The following is a 15984-nucleotide window of genomic DNA, read 5'->3' on the forward strand; positions in this document are numbered from 1 at the left end:
CACTTTTTTATTATTATTTATTTATCATTCACAGTATATCACATCATTTGTAGTTCTGTAGTAGGAAACCATTTTGTGAGTTCTAGATTTTGTTGTAGTTTTTTTATATTCAGTGTATTTTTGTAGAGTTAGTACTTTTATTTCGATATGTTATCTAGAAAATAAAATCTCAAAGGTCATTATGTCTCTCTTTTTTCACAGTTGTATCATGATTCCAATCACTGTTAATGGTTTTGCTTCAGTTTTTTTTTATCTACCTACAAGAAGCATATCTCGAGTTTGCCAAGTAAAGCAATAAGCACTCTTTTGCCAGCATGTTCCTCATATTTTTAGTGTAGCTTTAAGTAAAAGATGAACTCAAAAACAGCTCTAGTGCTTGATAATATTTCAGTGTGTATGTTTAAGGGGAAAAAAAGCACTTGGTTTAATCTAAACCAGAGAATTCATATCATTTGTGTGTAAACAAAACAAGTTAATCTGGAGGTAGAGCAGCTGGCTAAAACATGCCTTTTTTACTGTTAGCACTTGTGAACAAAAGAGACACATTCAGTGTAGGCTTTCCTCTGTGCATCACCTTTATGGCAGCTGTCCATCCTTATCCTAAATTCCCAAGTTGATCCATGGATAACATGGAAACTTAAGTGATGGATAACTTTGGATCTGCACATCTGCTTAATAGTAATGCATGCATCATCGAATCAAATATTAATGAACGACAATAAAGTTATAGAGGCAAATTATGTAATTTATTTCATCTCCTCAGTCTCTAACTCAAGCTTGTGGAGGGCACAGTTGCACTAGGGGTGATTCTGTACATTGTGTGGAGTTCAAAACAACGCATGTCTTCAAGAAAATTCCTGTGTGTTTTTTGTTTTAAGCCCACATAAGGATAAACACTTGGTCATTGTGCAGTATTGTCAATTATTTTTAGGGGATTTTGATGCTTGTGACACATTGGATCAAACCTGCACACATGAGCGGCGGTCGTCTAAAGCCCTGTCCCCCATTTATGAGATGGACGTTGGAGAAGCCCTCGAACAAAGTTTGGATGCAGACAAGAGCACTGATCACCAACAGGACCTTTCTCATCGGGATGATAGAGGAGTAGAGACGGAAGACATGGACAATAAAGGCAGTAAGTTTGCAGAGAGAGACTGGAGTCTGCTTAGACAGCTAATGTCGGACCAGGAGTCCAATCTGGGCATCATAAACTCAGTCCCAGAAGATTTAAACCTGGCACAGTATCTGATCAAGCAGACGCTGTCCTTGTCTCGAGACTGCTTGAATGAACAGGACTACTTGTATCATGAAAAAGAGACATTTAAGCGCTGGGCTGAGCTTATTTCTCCACTGGAGGACTCCACCACCAGCATCACTGTGACCAGCTTCTCTCCTGAAGACGCTGCTTCTCCGCAGGGCGAGTGGACCATTGTGGAGCTGGAGACGCATCACTGATGGTAGAACTGGACAGGGTTATCACTTTCTTCCTTTGTTTTGGGGAGAAATTCAGATCAGTAGCAGCTTAAGTTATCTGGATTACATGTCATTTTATGTGTCATTGGATATATGAGGGACTGGGGTAATGACCTCAGTCTTTTTGCATGTGGGCAGTTTTCTATTGTTTACTTGATGGGTATCGCTTGAATCTTTGTATAAAACCAAAAAGGCATTTTTCTTGTTGCTCTTTTTTGTCTTTGAATGACGATGCTTCTCAAATGTTTTCAGAAAAAAAGTATAGAAAGTATATAAGTGGATCTGGTTTACATTCATTGTTGTATTTAATAAAGAATAAATAAAAACTGAGTGTTTTAATTGTTTATCTTTTTTTGTTTTCAGATTTTTTTTTTACAATTATTAACATTATTCTACTCATTTTATATAATGATATAGGCCATCTCTTTTCAAGATATAAAATAAATTAACTATTTAAAAAATGAGTCATTTTTGACAAACACGCTTCTACACGTTGAAAACTTGGTTGAAAAGCTTTTTTTTTTTTTGTGAAATGAAAAGTAAAATCTTTCTTTTTTTTTATAAACTTTGTTTAATATTTAGGGTATGCTAAAATTGTCCTGGCATAATAAATGTAGCTTTCATAAAAGTGTAATCATTTATAGCAATAATGAGGTATAGGATACAAATAATTCTATTAAATTCAGTGTATTGCAATGTTCTAATCAATTGAGGTTAGGTTAGAATAATTCCGTGATATATCCAATTAAAATTTCTCATCAATACTGAAAAACCAAACAATTCTGATCATCTGAAGGTCAATGTGATTTCTATGTGATTAATAGATGAGATTAGTAGATCTGGATCTATTCTTTACACTGTAAAACCCAACAGTCAACTTTATCAAATGAAATGGGTGTAGTTAACTCAAAATTTACTGAAAAACGTTTTGAACTTAGTGTTGAAGGTAATGAGTTAATTAAATACCTCATTACTTCAGCTTAAATTGAGTAAGTTCACAGTACTCATAGATTACTCATATAGTTGTTTTTTTAACTCAAATAGTTTGTTGCAATCGGTTTCCTCAAACAGTTTGAGTTGCCTTAACTTACTGTATTGGGTTTTACAGTACTCAGTTGGTTTGGGTTCTCTTCATTTATTGGGTTTTACTGTGCTCAAATTGCTTCATTTATTCAAATGGATTAAGTTCACAGTACTCATTAGGATTCGTTTTTGAACTTAAATGGTTTGTTGCAATCGGTTTCCTCAAACGGTTTGAGTTGCCTTTTTGGGTTTTACAGTGTATGAATTTACCTTTTTTTTTAAATGCATACAGTTGAAGTCAGAATTATTAGCCTCCTTTTGATTTTTTTTTTCTTTTTTTAAATATTTCCCAAATAATGTTTAACAGAGCAAGGAAATTTTCACAGTGTGTCTGATAATATTTTTTCTTCTCAAGAAAATCTTACTTGTTTTATTTTGGATAGAAAAAAAGTTTTTAATTTTTTAAAAAACATTTTAAGGTCAAAATTATTAGCCCCTTTAAGCTATATATGTATTTTTTTTTTCGAACTTGCCTAATTACCCTAACCTGCCTAGTTAACCTAATTAACCTAGTTAAGCCTTTAAATGTCACTTTAAGCTGTAGAGAAGTGTCTTGAAAAATATCTAGTCAAATATTATTTATTGTCACCATGGAAAAGATCAAATGGAAAAGTTATCAGAAATGAGTTATTAAAACTCAAATGTTTAGAAATGTGTTGAAAAAAAAATCTCTGTTAAACAGAAATTGGAGGAAAAAAAACAAGGGGGCTAATAATTCTGACTTCAACTATATATTGTACAACCTTATTTTATGGAGAATATGTGACCTTAATGACTGGATTTAGAATTACATTCACTTTACTCAGAGATGTAGCTCATACAGAGGCCTGTGTTTATCTTTTGGACAAGGAAAGTAGCCCATGCCAAACGAGTCTGTTCTCTAGCGTTCAGAGCTGAGTGTGGTAGAAAGGACTGAAGAGAAAATCATTCATCCATGTCCTTGAAAAAGAAATTTAAGTGTCTCGAGAAAAATAAAATATAGGGCAAGGAGACTGTCCTCAAAACGCCCCTAATTCAGCAAGAAAACTGTATTGTAGGTTTTTTTCCCCATGACCTTTTTCCATGACCTCAGCTCCAAACCTTTTTTAAATCTATGGCCTTATTTTTGTCACATCGTTGAAATGAGTCACTGTGCCAAACCAAGTCAGCTAAAAACCTATAACAGATGTGCCATTACACGGATACATTAATTGCTCACAACACTATCAGGTCAGTCTGACAAGGTGGTGAGACTTGTTGGAATGTCTGCTTTCGAAATTATATTAACGTGAATCTATCTGGAGCATAGGCCATAGGCATACTTTAGGAACTACAATGTTTATTATGTAAGTGGACTACCTAATCTTAATGTATAGGTGCCAAGACCTTATAAAAATTTACTAGAGTTTAGATGCAGAAACCTGCAAATGCCACCTGAAATTTTCTTCTGTAATGAGCGTTTTTATCAGGCTCCTTTGGGTAGGTTCAGAAATTTCGGCAAAGTATAGGTCCTTTTCATGGTCTTTAAAGTGAAATAACTCAACCCAAACAAAGGAGGCTGAGAAAATGTTAATTTTCTATACAAATTTCAGACGGCATTAGAGGTTTTTGAATCTGAATATATATAGCAGTAGCTACTCATAAGGTACACTTATATTTCTATACTAATGCCTGTTATAAGATATTAGTACTTATTTATGTGATACTCTGACATATTAATCTGTGTTATTTTATATTGATTTATATATATATTTTTGAAAACGTGGTTTAATTTAGTGGTAATTTTTGTGTTTAACTGTATGAACTTTGTGTAGGAATTTGACTTTTTTTTAGAGAAATATCTATTATGCTTCCCAATCTATACTAAAATTAAATTATTTTAGAGTCCTTTGAGTCTGACTTAAATTAATTTTAAAGACAAATTAGAATTTTTTTTTATTACATAACGTTTAAAAAAAATCTGCTGCTCTCAAATATCCTACTAAAACGCCCCTATGAAAACCCATATTTATTTATTTCAGAATTTAATGGTAAAATCGCTTGCCATATCATGATTTCAGTTTAAAATTGATTCGTTAGCATTCTTATTCATGTCCTTTGTAAAAGTGCACTGCTCTTCAAGAAGGTATTATATTATATTATATTATATTATATTATATTATATTATATTATATTATATTATATTATATTATATTATATTATATTATATTACAAAATGATTAAAAAAATAAATTGCTATTAACATTAAAATCACCTTGTGACTTGATTGTGGCGGTTTTTTTATTATCTTTGTCTCCATCTAGTGGACATATTTTGCTATTGACAATGAAAAAGGAAGGCCAAAAGAACAGTTTGAGAGAAAACTGATATGTTAAGGTAAAATATAGCTAAAATATAGATTAATGGATCAAAAACTTGAAAACTTTATTTCTTTCTTTTTTCCTTTCTTTCTTCCTTCCTTTTATCTCGGAAGATCTTAATCTAGAAACTTAAAAATACTCTTGATGAGAAAGCAGAGAATATTACTCAAAACCTTCAATTTGAGTGAATTCGAAGAAGAAAACGATGTTAATATCATACTTTATACAATGATGTGTCATTCTTATACTTTATATTCACTTTTCTTTTAAAAATACTTAGTTATAATACAATGACAGCTTTCTGTTATATAATGCAGTCAAACAGAGTCCATTAACTAAAATATATTTTGCATTTAAGCCTAGGCATACTCAGACACTTTCATTGTTAGAATAAAGCACTTCAAATCTTTAGAGTTGCAGTATATAAATTTATGCTATGACAAGTCTATAAGTTGTATTTTTTATTTACAATTTATTTATTTTATTATTCATTCATTCATTCATTCATTCATTCAATGATTTTCTTTCGGCTTAGTCCCTGATTTATCAGGGGTCCCCACAGTGGAAGGGATTGCCAACTACTCTGGAATGTTTTACACAGCAGATTATTTATTTATTTATTTATTTATTTATTTATTTATTTATTTATTTATTTATTTATCTATTTATTTACAATGGGTACCATGGGCATCTGTGGAGTGTGGTAGTACAAGTTACATAATCTCCAGCTCATCTGTTCTCTTGTAGACTTGGTAATCCTCTTTAAGACTGTGAAACCCACTTGCCTAAATTCATTTGTCTTTTTAGTGGCAAGTGAAGTTTCTGGAGTCCACGTTGTGTTTCTGTCAGGAGGAATGGGGTTTTCTGCAGATGGAAAGAACATGTGGTGAAGTTTGAGTCTGGAGCAGCTGCTGTCCAGAGCCCAAAACTATAAAGCAAACATCCTTATTTATTCCTCATTTCCTGTGAGTGGAAGATGCACACAACGTTGCTCACAAACTTGAAAAAATGCCAAAATGATAAAACAAACAAGCCCATGACATTTATTTTCATAGAATCACATCTCAGTGTACGGTCGACAGTTATTAGAAATGTAAACTATTGTTACATCACATCACACATCACAAAACATTTAGCCTTGTTTGTCTAGGTCTGGTTAGAACTTGATATTTCTAGATGATCAAAGTCAATAAAGGGAGCTTTTAAAAGAAGGCACACGCCTGAGGTCCTGAGTCTAAATTGGTCTATTTGCCTTTAATCGGTAAATCTGTTTTGGGATGCTACAATGGTTTCAGTGTTGAGATGAAGAGTGCAGTGGGTGTAAAGAAACCAGAAAAAATGTTTTGTTCATTCTCTCTCAAATAACCTATAGTTATCACTGGAATGCAGCTGGAAAGATTGCTGCAATTTGAAATCCAGTAAAGGACGTATATGAGTGAATTTAAGCTAAATGTATTTGTTTTACATTAATTTAAATTAGCTTCTTTGTTTGTGTAAAACCGACAACTAAACAGTAAAGTAATGGCAGTGTTCATATGAACTAATTAATTAAACTAAAATAATTACATTTTAATATTCAAATATAATATATTGTGTACTTTTTAAAAGTATTATCATTAAAGGTTGCAATGGACTCATAAATTTTAACTTGTAAAGTTAATCTGCACTGTAAAAAAATCTTTATTTAACTTTTTTTCCCAGCAGCTGGGTTGCTTTAACGCCCATTTTTACAGTAAAATTACAGACGTTAAATTACTGACGTTTACTGTAAAATAATGAGCGTTAAATTACAAACATACCATAAAATAATAAGCATTAAATTACTGACGTTTACTGTAAAATAATGAGCGTTAAATTACAAACATACCATAAAATAATAAGCATTAAATTACAGACATTTACTGTAAAATAATGGATGTTAAATTACAGTCATTTACTGTAAAATAATGGGCGTTAAATTACAGACATTTACCGTAAAATAAGGGGCGTTAAATTACAGACATTTACAGTAAAATAATGGGCGTTAAAATAGATATTTATTGTAAAATAATGGACGTTAAATTACAGACATTTACTGTAAGATAATGGTTGTTAAATTAGACATTTACCGTAAAATAATCAGCATTAAATTACAGACATTTACTGTAAAATAATGGACATTAAATTACAGACATTTACCTTCAAATAACAGACATTAAATTGCAGAAATTTCTTTAAATTTAAACTTACCGTCTGTTATTTTACAATAAATGTCTGTAATTTACCGGCGGTTATTAATCAGGCGTCGCCACAGCATAATGAACTGCCAACTTATCCATCACATGTTTTAGGCAGAGGATGCCCTTCCACCCATCTCTGGGAAAGCCTCATATTAATTTGCATTATTAAAAATATTTTTCTTATCCTAAAAATGTTTGATGACCACACTCTGTTATGAGCTTAACTTTTCAATAAAAGCTTTTAAAAAATGCATTAAGAAACAGATAACAGCTGGCAGCTATAGCTTTCTGCAAATCTCACATAATCGACCACTAGAAGCTAAGCAGAGCTGCGTCTGGTCAGTGCCTGGATGGGAGACCAAATTGGAAAGCTAGGTTGCTGCTGGAGGTGATGTTAGTGAGACCAGCAGGGGGTGCTCAACTTGTGGTCTGTGTGGGTCCTAATGCCCCAGTATATTGTATACTCTATACTATACTCAATAAGTGCCGTCTTTCGGATGAGATGTATGTAGATGTAAACTGAGGTCTTGGCTCTCTTTGGTCAATAAAAATCCCAGGATGTCCATTGAAAAAGAGTTGAGGTTTAACCCTGGCATCCTGGCCAAATTTGCCCACTGGCCTCTGTCCATCTTGGCCTCCTAACCGTCCCCAGTCTCTTCCGTCGCTCTCTCTCCTCTCCACCAATCAGCTGGTGTGTGGTGCGCAGTATGGCTGCCATTGTGTCTTCCAGGTGGATGCTGCACACTCGTGGTGGATGAAGAGATTCTCCCAAAAATGTTTAAAACGATTTGAGAAAAGTGCTCTATAAATGTAAGGAATTATTATTATTATAAAAATATTTCATTTTCAAATATGTTGGAAACTACAATGTGGGAACACCACCTACTTGAACCCACAGTAAGAGCAACGTAAACACGCCTTAACATTCCGAGAACCAAAGGCATAGACAAAATTATAGATTTATAATCTAAATTCTATCAGATTTAATTACTCTGCAGATACTAAGATAATCCTATAAGCAGTGTTGGAAAAAAGTAATATACAGTATTACAAGTTAAGTCACTTAAAATGGTAACCAATTGTGTTACTTTTTAAGGAAAGTAATGCAAAAGTATATGTTATGTTATTTATGGATTTTTTAAAGAGTAAAATAGGCTTAAAATTGTAATATACAGTATTAATTCTCTAGACAACACTGGCTTTAAGTCACCATGTTGTCCTAGACAATAAAACTCTTTTCCCAGCATGTGGGAAGACACCCATCCTGTGTCCCCTACTAACCAAACATGCTTTAACAAAGTGATCGTGACTCATCACAAGACTGTGCCATTATAACTGACTAAACTGTCTTCAGCATGAGATTGAACGGGGAAGAAAACACTGCTGACAGAACCAGTGCCATTTTTTCATTTCTTTCTTTGGGGAGGGATAAATAGCCTATGGTTAAGAGTGTTTTTTTGAGTCTTATTGCCATGAAGAGCTACTGTGCCTTCTGGCAGATGAGAGATACTTTGTTTCAATTCATAAACTATGTGAGACACACACACACATCTGTTTTAACCTTTAAAGTAATACTAGTTAACCTAGTTAAAATCTTGTGAAATTTTCCTATTTAGAGACATGAACATACATGTAAAGTTTGGAAATTTGAAGGGTGTGTTTACAAGACACAGAGACCCATAAAATGGATCCAAGAAAACCACCAAAAACGCTGAAAAGGTTTTGTGTGTGTCTGGCCACGTCATTATTTAAATAAATAAATATTCCACGTTTACACTGTTGTCACGGCCATAGACTGGACATGTTATGTGCATGATGTCACAGTTTTCACAAAATTGTCTCTTGGTATAATTTTTGTAGTTTGCATGTAATGTTTTCATTTGTCAAAGTATGCATTTTTAGGCCACAATAGAAAAAAGCAACACAATCTCACGGCAATTCGTAACTTTTTTTAGTGGCTAATTCGTACGAATTCGTACGATCTAATTCGTACAATTTAGTACGATTTGCTCATCCTCCAATGACTCCAATGGTTGGGTTTAGGGGCGGGGTTAGGTGCCACGCCTCCTTTTTAAAATCGTACCATTTCGTACGATTGAACTCGTACGAATTCGTACGAATTAGCCACTAAACTGTCAAAACGTAAAATACTTACGTTTTCTGGAAAAAAGTCATCAATTTTATTGTTGAAAACACGATTGAATAAACGTTGGCTCTTGGCATACTTTTTTGTTCGATCAAGATAATATTGCTGGAAATTAAACACAATTATGCATTAACACAATTAAGGCTTTTCTTTAACATATAAATTTGCGTGTGCTAGTTGTTGAACCGTTATCATAAATTATTTTGTTAGATGAGCTCCAGATTTGGCTTCAAGTACTGACTAATCTAATGTATATTGCACAAAATAACATTGTATAGCTTCCTATTAAAAATATACATTTAAAAGATAGATTTGTAAGGGGTGTATATATGCTGAGCAGAGACAGATTTAGTTAAATGGCCTGATGTTGCTTCTGAACAGGTCAAACACAGCATGATAATCAATAAATGGAAGAAATGAGAATGTGAAGCAGATGGAGACCTGAACTTTCCCTTACGTCAGCCAATGCCTCCTGTAGCTGTGTAAAAATCTGATTTAAACAGGCGCATTTTAGCATTGACTTAAAGTGTTTATAACATTTGGTTACCCAGAATCCCTGGATGTATTATCAGTTAGTATGTGGTGAAGTGTAAAAGGCCGTGTTGCTGAAGGCTGTGAATCAGGCTGATCTCATGACTGCCACAGCTCCCTCTTTGTTTGTTGGCCTGCAGGCTGAATTTGCTCTCAACAACAAGTATAAAAGATGACCATCTTCTGACATTTAGCAAACAGTTACAGACTGCTGCGGATGATACGATGAACTGAAAGATGGGGAAATCATTTAGCGTTAGGTGAAAAAAAAAATGCAATGGGAGACTTGATGGTGTCTTTCTTTAAAAATCAGGTTTGAAGGTCAATATTAGGCATCGGAAGTCTTCTTTTTCCTTGCTGCCAGCTTCGTGAAGTGCTTAGGTTTTGTATCTGGACCACAAAGCAGAGAAGATGAGTAAGTGTAAGAATGATCTGAGTGAGAAAGAGAAAGAGCGGCTTCTGATCCGCAGGGCCAGTGGAGCCAAAGCCTCTCAGCTGGCTCATATGGAGAAGATGCTGCAAGAAACCAAAGGCCTGCTGGAAAAGAAGACGGAGACAGAAGCGGAGACGGAAAGTCAAAGCTGTGGGGACACTATGGGTCTGTATCTCAACCGTGAATGTGTAAATGTTCCTAAAATCTATCTGCAATGAAAAAAATTGTTTAGATTTAATTCTCAGATTTTAATCTTATATTACAGTGGAAAATCCACTTTGCTTTAAATAAGATAAAATAATTTGCACTGTAAAAACTCTGGAAATATACTGTGGAAATATACAAGTTTACTTATAAGCCATTGTAAAAAATGTAATGACAAAAAGTCAAGACAACAAATATATATTTTTTTATGTTTCTTTAACTTGTTTTAGTTAATCAGGTTTCAACTAAATTTCTTTAAGTTATACAAAGTTTTGCCAGTTTGACTAAGTTGAGATGACTAAAAAAAGTTCATTTAATTCAACTAACAAAGTTAAGTTAAATTGCTTAACATTGCAGGGTATGAAAGATTTTGGGCTTGGCTGTATAGGCATCTGAAAAACTATATACAATTTATTAACCTAAAAGGAAAGAAATGTAAAACCTTTCCTATTGGTTTTATTGTGTGTGTTCATTAAATAGACAGACATATCTAAGTTCTTATTCAATGTTTTTCTTTTCTTTTTTCCTTAACTTTATTGTAAATGATTTGTAAATGTATTATATTTATACAGTGCTCAGCATAATTGAGTACACCCCATTTTGAAAATGAATATTTTGATCCATCCCTGAATATAGTGAATATAGGCAATGTATTTTGGTGCATTTAAACAAAACAGATTTATTAAACAGATATAATTATTAAAATAATATTTTAGTCACCAAACATATTTAGAAATTAAAAGATAAAACAAATAAATTCAAGCAACATATTGCAAAAATAAATTGCACTCTACAAAATTTCAACAAATTTTTCATTTTTTTTGCTTCTCTTGATTTTTCCTCTTTTTAAAATTTGTATTTAATATTTTTCTATCACATATAAATTTGGCTGTACTAGTTTTTGGACCATTATCGTAAGTCAATTTGTTCGATAAGATTTGGCTTCAGAACTAACTAATCTAATGGATGTGCACAAATATAATCTTGTATATTTCCCAGTGTTGGGTTGCAGCTGGAAGGGCATCCAATGCTTAAAACATCCGCTGGATAAACTGGCAGTTCATTGCACTTTGGTGACCCCTGATTAATAAAGGGACTAAGCCGAAAAAGAAAATGAATGAATGAATAATATTGTATAGCTTCCTACAAAAAATATTAATTTAATATATAGATTTGATTAGTGGTACACTTATATATGCTGAGCACTGTGCATGTGATCCAGGACCACACAGCGATATGTCATACTTGTAATTTCTTTAAAATTGAGATTTATACATTTCCTGAAAGATATAAACTAGTAAACAATAAGCTACCGATGGATGTATACTTTGTTAGAAGATGGCAGTATTTAGCCAAAAAATAAAAAATCTAAAACATGAGGGTTAAAAACAAAACAATAAATAAATAAAATAAACTGAGAAAATGACCTGAAAAATTGTATAAATGAAGTACTTACTGTAGCATATTACTAATTAAAAATAGTTATGTTATAATTACTGTAGGAAATAAAATACAATAAAATCTTTACTTAATATTTTAATGATTGATTCATTTAATAAAAAAGAAACCCATTTTGACCCACCCAATGTAATTTTGGTTATAGCCAAATTTGTACAAATGCAACCAAAGATTTATTAAAACTTATTTAAGATATTTTATTTTCAGTGTATATATCTACATCATTAATACATCTAATATGCATAATAATTCACTTTTTTTTGTTGAAAAATATATGGGACTTTATTGAATATTGCATATCCCTCCATGCCCTTTTTATTCAAAAAACATAAAATTGTTGAATTATTAGCCCCCCTGTATATTTATTTCCCCAATTTTTGTTTAACGATGAGAAGATTTTTTTCAACACATTTCTAAACATAATATTTTTAATAACTCATCTCTAATAACTGATTTATTTTATCTTTGCCATGATGATAGTACATAATATTTTAACAAATATCTTATAAAGATACTAGTATTAAAATTTAAAGTATAATTTGAAGGCTTAATTAGATTAATTTGGCAAGTTAGGGTAATTGAGCAAATAATTTAATGATGGTTTGTTCTCTAGACAATCAAAAAAATATTGCTTAAGGGGGCTAATAATTTTGACCTTAAAATAGTTTTGAAAAAATAAAAAAAGCTTTTATTCTAGCTAAAATAAAACAAATAAGACTTTCTGCAGGCGAAAATAAATATTATAGGAAATACTGTGAAAAAAAAAATCCTTGCTTTGTTAAACATCATTTGTAAAATATTTGAAAAAGAATAAGATTCACAGGAGGGCTAATCATTTTGACTACAACTGTATAGTATTTTGTATTTCATGATTTTCATGCTAACAAATCAATTCAGTCTGACTGTTTAGTGTGTTTTCTTCAGTGTCAGATCTAGAGCAGAAGGTCCAGCGCAGCAAGCGAGACCGTCGTAACTCTCTGCACCGCACACAGCTGCTGGAGAGTCAGATGAAGACGGTGCGCGGGGAGCTGGTAGGGACGCTCGACCACCTGCAGGAGCTGCGCAACATCCTGAGGCGCTCACAGCAGAGATCAGAGGAGCGCGAGGCCGCCATGCAGAGACTGGCAGCGGGTCTGAGGTGAGACTCCACCAGCTTTCCTTCACCACATCCAGTCCTCTCATCGGATGAAGACTTTACTATATGCTGTTCATCTCACATATCTGCTTGACCGCACATCTAATGACTCTGGCCCACACATTCCACAAGCTGTCGTAAAGCAATGAACCAATTATCTCTTCTTTAAACATGCCACAGTTACTCAAACAGATGGCATGATCGGATTACTCTACAAAGATCCATTTTGGTGTTCTGATGTTACTGTTGGCCTATGCTAGCATTCTATTTTTATGTTCTGTTGTCACCAAAATGCCGCCTTTAAACCTTAATTTACAGTTTAAGTATATAGGCATCTACTGAATGCCCTGTTAACTTGTGAAATAAATTTAACAGCCTGTCATATTTGACATTTTATTGTGCTAATTTATGTTTGATTGCTTAAGGCAAGTTGTTGTTTTTTTTTTGTTAGACTGTGTACAAATAGTTTTATAAGTTGTATCTACATGCTAAGTGGGAACTGAGTCCAGTATTTCTTAATATAGATGTTTTAGTCAGCCATATTCATAGTTCCAGTTGTGTTGTTTTCTCCTGTGACTTTTTGAACTATCACATGTAGTTTCATTGTGAATATTAATTAGCACTTCAGTAATGTATTTGAACTTTACAGGTTGTGTGTGTCATACTGTGTATAAATTTCTTCATTAAAATATTGATATGTCTTTCAGGTTATAGACTTTATGAAAAGAAAACATCAATCTTATCCATTTCAGTTGTGGATTTCCTTCCCATATCTCAAAGCTCACTTTTTCATGATGCTTTCAGGAGCTCTTGCATAGGATCTAAATCTACTATTCAGATCCTCTGCTTTGTCTGAAAGTTCTTTCATACTTTGCGTCCTCATTCAACCCTTTAATAGCAGTGACCTTACTTCACCTTGAGATGAAAGACAGCGCTTGTAACTGAAAACTGTTGTTTTGGATGATACATCCACACCAGTAGGTGTCAGTATACATTAAAGTAGAGTGCAGTATCTGTCAGGTTTTGTTGCTTTCATGAATTGGAGTCAAAAAACAAAACACTTTTCAGGTCCAAGCCTCTACTTGTTTGAACTGAGATGTTTATAGCAATGTTTAGTCATGTCACACATTAAAGCATTTGTTTTTTATCAGAACTACATTCTGCACCTAAGACACTAATATTTTAACAATTGGTAATAAATTAATACATGGATATTCACTGTCAGTGTTTTAGATATTTAAGGAACCAAATGGAGGAACCAAGGCGACCTTTATTACATTAACAAAGGCAACTCAAACAACCCCATGGAGGGAAAAACAAATACTTCACCAAACTAGAAAGCTAGCCTTAAATATATGAAATAAGCTAGCAGGTAAATATATGAGTGATACAGCAAAGGGTCTGAATGTGTAGGACCATGTGATGTTTCTGTTTTTCTTTTTTAATAAATCTGCAGAAATGTCAACAATTCAGTTTTTTTCTGTCAATGTGGGGTGCTGTGTGTACATTCATGAGGAAAACAAAGAACATAAATGATTTTAGCAAATGGCGCAATATAACAAAAAGTGAAAGATTTAAGGGGGTCTGAATACTCTCCATACCCACTGTAAACCTGTATTGTATTTATAAGTTCACTTTTGGTAGAAATGAAAACTTTATACTTGTGGACTTTGTGTTTACTACTGTTACACGTATGGTACACTTAAAAGTATACTTAGAGGAACACAGAAACGTAGAAACCCCACTGCCAGCTAGCATTTTGGGAAGTGTTTTTGCCAGAGCAACACAAGCAGAACGCAGAAGTATAAATGTACAACTATGTGCAAGGCATGCATTGTGGGTTATGTTAATCACTCAACGAAGAAGTGTTATTCAGCATAGTCAAGTAGTACACTTACTGTCCAAGTATACTACTAGCATATTGAGGCATTAAAAAATGACTTTAGCTGTTTGTGCAAACTACTTGTTTAAAATGATGGAATTTTTTGGGGGGAACAACTTAATTGTTTTACGTTCAATCCACTTAAATTTGCAAAAACCTACAAGTTAACTTAATTTCTTAATGTTGTCTGATTGTGTGGAACACAGCGTTTTATTACATGAAGTATACTTAAATATGTACGTACTTCAACATCATTTGAGTATCATAAAATAAACTTAAAGTATAAAAAGTATTTTCCCCTATGAGTTTGTGGCCATGATAATCTACAGTATCTTCCCGATTCATTTACAGCACATGACCTTTTTGGGGCTTTAAAATGCCAAGTTTTGAAAACTGGTTTTGAAGTTCTGTTTTGAAAATGAAACAATTCATATTGTGAGAACTGGACAGTCAAAACAACAACAAAAGATTGTAATGCATACTGGCCTGCACACATTAGTGTAGTTGAAAAGAAACATCAAACTGTAAATGGGTAAAAGATTGAAACTGCAAATAGGTAAGAAAAAAAAGTGAATTCAAAGTATGCGCTTCAGCATTGAACATGTATAAGGTCCACAGTACTTCTTTATTTTGCTGTAATATTGCTGAACATTTGCTTATCAGTTGTGCTCTGATGTGGTCCATCTTTCTAGGTTATCTGCAGGGCATTAAGAACTTTGAACTGGTGAACTGGTAAATCCAAACAACTATAATCTCCTGAATTACATACTGTACATTGAATCTTCAGTAAACAAAACTGCAACATTGCATTATGCTTATTTAAGGTTTCTTCCCTCTGGCAGGTTATTATGAATCTCAACTTATCTGTTAGCTGATAAGCATCGACATTAAAGAACTCTGATGCAGAACACAGGATGGCCTGTGAGTGACTCTCATCAATATATTCTTAATATGGACTAAAATCTCAGGTGCTTTACCCAAACCATGCTTTCTAAATACATTATAAAACCTCTCAGGTCATTGCTCAGAGAATGGAAAATTACAATACTAAGACCCAAGTAGGTTTAGTACATAGGTCATT

The 15984-nt window shown here is 33.2% G+C and overlaps 2 protein-coding genes across 2 annotated transcripts in view; both read left to right on the forward strand.

Moving 5' to 3' along the window:
- The window catches only part of btbd8 (BTB domain containing 8), a 49920-nt gene extending 48101 nt beyond the window's left edge, over positions 1 to 1819 (forward strand). Inside the window, exon 19 of the mRNA XM_056459813.1 lies at positions 932 to 1819. Within this exon, the coding sequence (XP_056315788.1) occupies positions 932 to 1455 (524 nt within the window). The 3' untranslated portion in view covers positions 1456 to 1819. The remainder of the gene's footprint in view (positions 1 to 931) is intronic.
- An 8166-nt stretch (positions 1820 to 9985) lies between these two features.
- Positions 9986 to 14489, forward strand: si:ch73-389b16.1 (uncharacterized). Its single transcript, XM_056459036.1, has 2 exons — positions 9986 to 10389; positions 12811 to 14489. The coding sequence occupies exons 1-2, from the start codon at positions 10203 to 10205 to the stop codon at positions 13026 to 13028; spliced, it is 405 nt and encodes a 134-aa protein (XP_056315011.1). The 5' UTR covers positions 9986 to 10202; the 3' UTR covers positions 13029 to 14489.
- Positions 14490 to 15984: the final 1495 nt, after the last annotated feature.

This window comes from Danio aesculapii, chromosome 6, assembly GCF_903798145.1.
Source record: "Danio aesculapii chromosome 6, fDanAes4.1, whole genome shotgun sequence".
Lineage (NCBI taxonomy): Eukaryota > Metazoa > Chordata > Actinopteri > Cypriniformes > Danionidae > Danio > Danio aesculapii.